This window comes from Rattus norvegicus, chromosome 12 (genome assembly GCF_021556685.1).
Source record: "Rattus norvegicus strain SHRSP/BbbUtx chromosome 12, alternate assembly SHRSP_T2T, whole genome shotgun sequence".
Lineage (NCBI taxonomy): Eukaryota > Metazoa > Chordata > Mammalia > Rodentia > Muridae > Rattus > Rattus norvegicus.
Window position 1 is genome coordinate 6,884,989 of NC_141545.1, and position 8,584 is coordinate 6,893,572.

General features: G+C 44.6%; 1 protein-coding gene across 1 annotated transcript in view; it reads left to right on the top strand.

Moving 5' to 3' along the window:
• Positions 1-8,287, top strand: part of Kl (Klotho) — a 39,550-nt gene extending 31,263 nt beyond the window's left edge. The window contains 3 exon segments of the mRNA NM_031336.2: positions 1,171-1,439; positions 4,997-6,098; positions 7,488-8,287. Of these exon segments, the coding sequence (NP_112626.1) occupies positions 1,171-1,439; positions 4,997-6,098; positions 7,488-7,825 (1,709 nt within the window). The 3' untranslated portion in view covers positions 7,826-8,287.
• The last annotated feature ends 297 nt before the right edge of the window (positions 8,288-8,584 follow it).

The window sequence follows — 8,584 nt, forward strand, 5'->3', positions numbered from 1 at the left end:
ATACCACATATATCATACTGTACACACACATGCATATATATGTATCATATACACACCATACCATATACACATACACAAAAATCACATATTAAACACACACATCATATACCACACACATCAATATGACATGTGCCACACATCTCATACACGGGAACACACACACACACACACAACATACCACATACACCTTTTAAGACTACCTGCAAAATGTGGGTATATGATTTTTGTCACAATTTAAGCGGTGGGGAGAATCTATTATGTAACCCTGCTCTTTTTTGGACCCTTCGGAAACTTAATTTTCGAAGTTTCATAAAAGGAATTTTAATAATCTGCTGAAAACAAGATGAATATTTAGAATCAGTGGATTCACAGTCTCTCAGATACATTATTATATCATATAATACAGTATTAAAAACCTCAGATTATCGAGCCCTCTGTATATATTCCTAGCTCATTTGTTTCAGCGGAATAACATGCTTTTCCTTTAATTTTTTTTATTCTTCAAAATTGCCATACATTTATACAATGCATGTTGATCATTTGTAACCACAACTAGCTCCCTCTTTCAATAAAACGCTTTTTTTTAAAGCAAAAGGAATATTCATATGACCTAGATAAATTGAGCTTTAAAGACTACGGAAGTGGGTCAGGTATACAGTATTTACTGGCAACCCAAGGCCCTTGGTCCCATCCACAGCACAAGAAAAAAAAAGAAGACACGGTCACGATGTTAGGTCCCCAGGTTAGGAACAAGTCACCCTAGCACCCCTGGTACTGAGCAACTGCTAGGGCCTTTTGTAAACCAGAAAAAAAAAAAGTGTTTACCAAACAAGAAGCATTACATCTGACTTGTTTCTGTATCTTTTTTTTTTTTTTGAGATTTCATTTTTATTTTACCTATGTGAGTTTTTGCCTGCATGTGTGTATGCGATGCCCACAGAGGCCAGAAGAGGGCGTTGGATCCCGTGCACTGGTTAGAGTTGCGAGCCACCACGTGGATGCTGGGAACCAAACCTGGGTCCTCTGGAAGAGCAGCCAGTGCTTTTAACCACTGAGCCATCTCTCCAGTCCCTTGCCTTGTTTCTTTAAGTGGAAAACCCCTCTCTGCTCTTGAATCACACAAAGCCCAGTGGGGGATGACACCACTCTTGTCCTCTCTTCCTTCTGCAGCCATCAGGCTGGATGGGGTCGACGTCATTGGGTACACCGCATGGTCCCTCATGGATGGTTTCGAGTGGCACAGGGGCTACAGCATCCGACGAGGACTCTTCTATGTCGACTTTCTGAGTCAGGACAAGGAGTTGTTGCCCAAGTCTTCGGCCTTGTTCTACCAAAAGCTGATAGAGAACAATGGCTTCCCTCCTTTACCTGAGAACCAGCCCCTTGAAGGGACGTTTCCCTGTGACTTTGCTTGGGGAGTGGTTGACAACTACATTCAAGTAAGTCAGTTGACAAAGCCTGTCAGCAGTATCAGCAGGTCTCCTGCTTCCTCGCCAGGCTCTTGCCAGGGCGGCGCAGCATCAGGAACTTTGAGCCAAACAGAGCTCCCTAGAGAACTTATGAACTACATAGTCCAGCATGCTTCAGTCTTCAAACATCTTTCGCTCTACACCTTGTGCTTTCTATTAGATCCAAGGGCAAACAGAATCAAAACATGAATATGTAAGCTCTGTTAAGACAATACACCCCTTTAGGGTTATGGTTGAAATCCCTGCTCAGGAAGTTAAGTTTCTCATAAATAAGATTCAACACAGAAGTCCAGAGAGTCTCAGGGAAGCCGCTGAGAACGTGGCTGGAGTGTTTAACAGATCCCTCCTCACCGGAAATGCCCCGCTCCAGGCTCGTAGAAAACACCTCGAGAGAGCAGACCACAGCTTCAACGATTTATTGATAGCACTGTGGTGCTCCAAAATGATCAATTAGTACTTATTGAGCATCAACTGTGTAGGAAGTCCTCAAAACCGGTTTTTTAGTTTCCCTGGTTTTAAAGTGACTTTGTTTCTTGGGGTTTGACTGAATAATTTAAGTAAGCACTTGATGGCTGCCTATTGTGTACAAAACCCTGTGTGCGTTGCTGTGTTACCCTTGTGACGAAGACAAAAGTCATGGCTGAAAGATGCTATCTCTGACCCTCCCCAACCTCTGCTCTGACATCCTTCCTGTCCTTAGATGTTCCTGAGCTGTGAGTTTCTACATTAACCACTGCACCAAGAAACTTTGAGAAGTGATTTTCTTTTTTTCTTTTTTCTTTCTTTTTTTTTTTTTTTTTTTTTTGGTTCTTTTTTTCGGAGCTGGGGACCGAACCCAGGGCCTTGCGCTTCTTAGGCAAGCGCTCTACCGCTACCCCGATTTTCTTTTTTTAAACCCTAAAGTTTCTCTTTCCCCCTCCTGGTTAGTGCTCCGTAATCAAGTGTTATGGCGTACATTTTACCCAAATAATTAAAAATATCCCCCTAAGCCGGGTGACGGTGGTCCACACCTTAACCGCAGCACTCAGGAGGCAGAGGCAGGTGGATCTCTGAGTTTGTGGCCAGCCTGGTCTACAGAGTGAGTTTCAAGATAGCCAGTGCTGCACAGAGAAACTCTGTCTTGAAAGACAAAAACCAAAACAAAGCAGCGCGCGCGCGCGCGCGTGTGTGTGTGTGTGTGTGTGTGTGTGTGTCCCCTAGCTACACGCCATCTGTTAGAAGTTTGTAGCTGAGGGGTTAGGGATTTAGCTCAGTGGTAGAGCGCTATGCCTAGGAAGCGCAAGGCCCTGGGTTCGGTCCCCAGCTCCGAAAAAAAAAAAAAAAAAAGTTTGTAGCTGGGCACATTCACATGGGGGAGGGGTGCGTGTCACTTTGCTCAGACCCAGTGTCCCAGCTCCTGAGTTTGCTCAGAACTCCTGATGCTGTTGGTTGACCAAAGTCAAGCAGATTACACACAACATGGAGCGACACTGTTGTCCACTCCTGTGAGGAGAAACTTTTATCAATAACAAATTAAATATGTGTTTGGCACTCATCCTTCCCCAAACTAAAAAACTTTTTAGTCGAACCTAAGGCAGTAAGTCTCTAAATTAGGTGGACTTTTGCCTGCCCACTCATTTCTACGGCTTTCCTAGTTTAGAGAACTGACCCCATTACCCCGAATCTTACAGGGTCTTTCATATTTTGTTTTTAGTTAGACTTAGTAGAAACCGTTTTCTGGGATGGCTCTGGTAGAGAGGTTACGAATTTAGTCCGTTCAGAGTTGAATAAAAATAGTCCGAAAGAGTTCTGAAGACGTGGACCTTAAAAGACCACGCGGCAGGTGGGTATTTTCTCTTGTGGAGCTGAGGCTGTGAAACATTTGTGGGCATTTGGCGGGGCCTTCTGACACATTCCCTCAGCGTCAGGATGAGACACGGTCTCCAGAGGGCAGTTTCCCTCAGACCCTTTTTTTATTTATTTTGGATTGCGCTCCTTCGTAAACACAGCGCTTGCCCTGGCTCTTGGAGAACAACACGCCCACACCTGACAAAACCTGGGCCAGAGATTCAAGAACTGGGTTCGCCGGACCCCCTTCCTTCATGGGCAGGGCAGACGAAGGCGCCTGTTCCCACAAAACTATTTCAGACCAAAACCCAGCTTTGACGCTGTGAGGTGGGTTGTCCCTTTCTGTGTGAGCCACAAGATTATCTGAGGCTACTTGAACACTTGACCTACATTTCCTAGAGTTTTCATTTCTGGAGGCTTCTTCATGGCTGAGAAGAGTTGTTAATATTGTTACAGAAAAGTAATTTAGACCCTAAAACCACACTTTAAAAGTCCCCTTGTGGATCAACGATGGTATTATCTCTTTTCATACTTTTAAATCCTGACATTAGGTTATCAAAGTTTTGGTTTGGGGTTGTTTTGGATTGGGTTGGTAGTGATGATGGGGTTTTTGTTTGTTTGTTTGTTTTTTTGTTTGTTTTGGAAGTTTCTCTGCGCAGCCCTGGCTGTCCTAGAACTCACTCTGTAGACCAGGCTGACCTTGAACTCTGCCTCCAGAGTGCTGAGATTAAAGGCGTTGTGCCACCCCTGCCCAGCTGTGTTATCTAAGCTTTTTCACCATCTTTCACACCAACAAAAGGCAACAGTTACACACACATACCACACATATATTTGACACCCAGAACAAGCCTGGATACACATCGTAATTTTAACAAGCTCAATTTAGTAGCATGTGTCAACTTATTTTTCTGACTTTAAACTACTCATTGGAAAATTTTCTTCATTTATTCATTTTTTAAACAAATCTGTTTTTATTTGCTTAAACGCAGTCTTAGGACTGGAGAGATGGCTCGCTGGTTAAAAACACTGGATGCCTTTGCAGAGGATCCTGATTTGATTCCCAGCACCCCCCTGGTGACTCAGAACTGTTTGTAATTCCAGTTCCAGAGGCTCTGACGCCCTCTTCTGGCCTCTACAGCAACTGTACACAACTGGTGCACATGCATGCAAAAACCACTCATACACATAAAATAAAATGAATACACCTTTAAAAATAAATAAAAAGTAGTGTTGTATAATTAGTGGGTTCTTACATTAAAAGCAAAACACCTATGCTAGTTGCAGGGACACATACCTGTAACCCACATTCAAGAGGCTGAGGCAGGAGTCTGATCTAGCCTAGGGTAAATTTTTTTAATTGAAATTAAACAATAAAAATATTCTCTGCTTGTATTCTATATACTCTCTGTGAATAGAAGTCACCCGTGTCTGTTATCTGAGGTGACAAATTTCAGGTTCAAAAATATATTAATCTGAGTTCGAATAAACAAAAACTATGGGTAATGGGTAATATGTACTGTTTTTTGTTTTTGTTTTGTTTTGTTCTTGAAGGGCAATGTTTTCTTTCTTGTGAACAGCAGTTTAAGAGTTCAAGTGGAAGAGAGCCTAATTGTGTACCTCTTGCTTGCTAGGGTTTTTGAAGTTATGCATGCATTTTTCAGGTCTGCCCAAATAGCTAACAGTTGTTTGGTTCTTTGTAGGTGGACCCCACTCTCTCTCAGTTTACTGACCCGAATGTCTATCTGTGGGATGTGCATCACAGTAAGAGGCTTATTAAAGTAGACGGGGTTGTAGCCAAGAAGAGAAAACCTTACTGTGTTGATTTCTCTGCCATCCGGCCTCAGATAACCTTACTTCGAGAAATGCGGGTCACCCACTTTCGGTTCTCCCTAGACTGGGCCCTGATCTTGCCTCTGGGTAACCAGACTCAAGTGAACCGCACGGTTCTGCACTTCTACCGCTGTATGGTCAGCGAGCTGGTGCACGCCAACATCACTCCAGTGGTGGCCCTGTGGCAACCAGCAACCCCACACCAAGGCCTGCCACATGCCCTTGCAAAACATGGGGCCTGGGAGAACCCGCACACTGCCCTGGCATTTGCAGACTACGCAAACCTGTGCTTTGAAGAGCTAGGCCACTGGGTCAAGTTCTGGATCACCATAAATGAGCCAAACTCACGGAACATGACATACCGTGCGGGGCACCACCTGCTTAAGGCTCATGCCTTGGCATGGCACCTGTACGATGACAAATTTAGGGCGGCTCAGAAAGGCAAAATATCCATCGCCTTGCAGGTTGACTGGATAGAACCGGCCTGCCCATTCTCTCAGAAGGACAAAGAAGTGGCGGAGAGAGTTTTGGAATTTGATGTAGGCTGGCTGGCAGAGCCCATTTTCGGCTCCGGAGATTATCCGCATGTGATGAGGGAATGGCTGAACCAAAAAAACAACTTTCTTCTGCCCTATTTCACGGAAGATGAGAAAAAGCTAATCCGGGGTTCCTTTGACTTCCTGGCGTTGAGCCATTACACCACCATCCTTGTAGACTGGGAAAAGGAGGATCCGATAAAATACAACGATTACCTGGAGGTGCAGGAGATGACTGACATCACGTGGCTCAACTCCCCCAATCAGGTGGCGGTGGTGCCTTGGGGGCTGCGCAAAGCGCTCAACTGGCTAAGGTTCAAGTATGGAGACCTCCCGATGTTCGTGACAGCCAATGGCATTGATGACGATCCCCATGCCGAGCAAGACTCACTGAGGATGTATTATATTAAGAATTACGTGAATGAGGCTCTGAAAGGTGAGACACCCCCCATCACACACACACACACACACACACACACACACACACACACACACACACACACGCTCCTTCAGTCCTAGAAATGCTGTCATCATCAGAGCATGTATGGTTCTTGATGGGGAAGAAACCACTGTCCAGCCTGAAGTAGAACTAAAGACAGCAATCTTCCCTTTGGTGAAAGAGCATGCTCAGGGAGGGGGGAGGAGGGAGGAAGAAGGGGGAGGGACAGGGATGGGGGAGGGGACCAGAGTCTGTAGCTCAAACGCGCACGCGTGCGCGTGCACGCGCGCACACACACACACACACACACACCCTACCAAGTCCATTTAATGTTGTTGGTATGTACAGTCGGACTTCACGTGTACAGCTTTCTTACCATGTCTAAGACAAATGATCACAGGATGCTAAACCTCAATTTATAGATCTACAGTGCAACTTCTATACCTAAGGCGGTGGGAAAATGATAGAAGAGGGCATAGATATAAGGATATCATCCAGTGTATCCAGAGTACCAGAACCTCTCTTGCCTCATATGTGTATGTGTATGTGTGTACGTGTATGTGTATGTATATATGTGTGTGTATGTGTTTATGTGTATATATGTATATGTATATATGTATGTATTTGTATATGTGTATGTGTGTATGTATATGTGTGTATATGTATATATGTATTATGTGTATATGTGTATGTGTATACATGTGTAAGGAAACTGTTCCTTTCATTCCTTTACCCTCTCTTGTTCTTGAATCTCCTCAATTTAGTTCTCTTCCTTAGCACTCATAACCCTATAATTACCATCCTCGTGAGTGTGCATGTGTGTATGTGTGTGGTATGTGTGGTGTGTTTGTGTGTGGTATGTGTGCATGTGAGGTGTGGGGTGTGTGTGTATGTATGTGTGCATGTGTGGTGTGTGATGTGTGGTATTGCGTGAAATGTATATGTAACATATGAGCCACAAGAGAAAATGTACAATCCTTGTCTGAGTCTCAGTTATTTCGCTTAACATGATGATCTCAGTTGGATCCACTTTCCCGCACACAGCACCCTTCATCTCTTCATGTTAGAACAAAATCTCGGCATGTACATGCTGTGCCTTTATACACAGCTTCGATTTCTTTTCATCTATCGATGCATATCTCATGCCTCTCGTGCACGGTGCAGCTGCCCCCGCAGCCATTTTGCCTGCTTGCGTTGTGCATTTCCGCATTGCCTTGCTGTTGGCCCGCTTGTTCTTGTGTGAAACCTTTCCCGCTGAAATCGGATGAGTCTCGAGTGTTGCTGAATGGCATCTGGCTTCTCATTATCTGCCAAGGCTGTGTAAGAGGGCTGAGCTGTGTATAAAACATCACAGTCAACCGTCTCCTGCTCTTTGTCTTTCTCTAGCCTACGTGTTGGACGGCATCAACCTTTGTGGCTACTTTGCGTATTCGCTTAGTGACCGCTCAGTTCCCAAGTCCGGCTTTTATCGATACGCTGCGAATCAGTTCGAGCCCAAACCGTCTATTAAACATTACAGGAAAATTATTGACAACAACGGCTTCCTGGGTTCTGGAACGCTGGGAAGGTTTTGTCCGGAAGAGTACACCGTGTGCACCGGATGCGGCTTTTTTCAAACCCGGAAGTCCCTGCTGGCCTTCATCTCGTTTCTAGTTTTTGCTTTCGTTACTTCTCTCGCTCTTATTTATTACTACTCCAAGAAAGGCCGGAGACGTTATAAATAAGTGTGAACGCCCGCCCTGCCATTCGCTTTGGGATCAGTACGCACGCACCGTCAACCGTCAGCTGCTTGTGTTGTGATGCCACGTTCCACACTTTTGGACTCTGGAAAACCTTTTCCTGTCAAGGATGGTGGCGGTTTTAAACAGGCACTGGCGACTATAAAATATTGCAGGGTGAATGGTATCTGAATCTGCTCTCTTTGGCGGCAATTACGCACCTATGCCCACCGCAGTTTCTACACTGTGGGAGTACACAGTAGGGTCACCGAAGTTTCTACAGCACCCCCGTAAGGAAGACACGGAATATGCTTGTGGTAACAGTGCCAAACAGACAGGACTTTGAAGAGCCACTCCAGGAACTTTTCTATCAGTGACCATTTTGAAATTCACATCTTCTTTGGAAGTTACAGTCACTCAGTTGGCGTCTTAACACCTGGACTTTACCTGATCCAGTTTTACAAGGGGAAGTAGAAAAATACCTAGCCGAGATGGCCAAGAGCCCCGAGGCCAAAACAGCCCGTTAAAAAAGCGCTATTTCTGCCAAATGCTGCTAATGTTGATTTATGAATGCATTTAGAAAGCTCATTATGGAAATTTATATTTTTGTGAATGTTTTTGTGCTGTGCCTAAACCCCAGATCCTAGAGGGCTTTCTCTTACTGACTTTCCTTTCAGAGCCTGCACGCACGTTGAAGATTTTTTTTTTTTTTTTTTTGATAAACGTTTGTAAAAAATAAAGATGAGTCCTGAGCTGCTGGCCTCT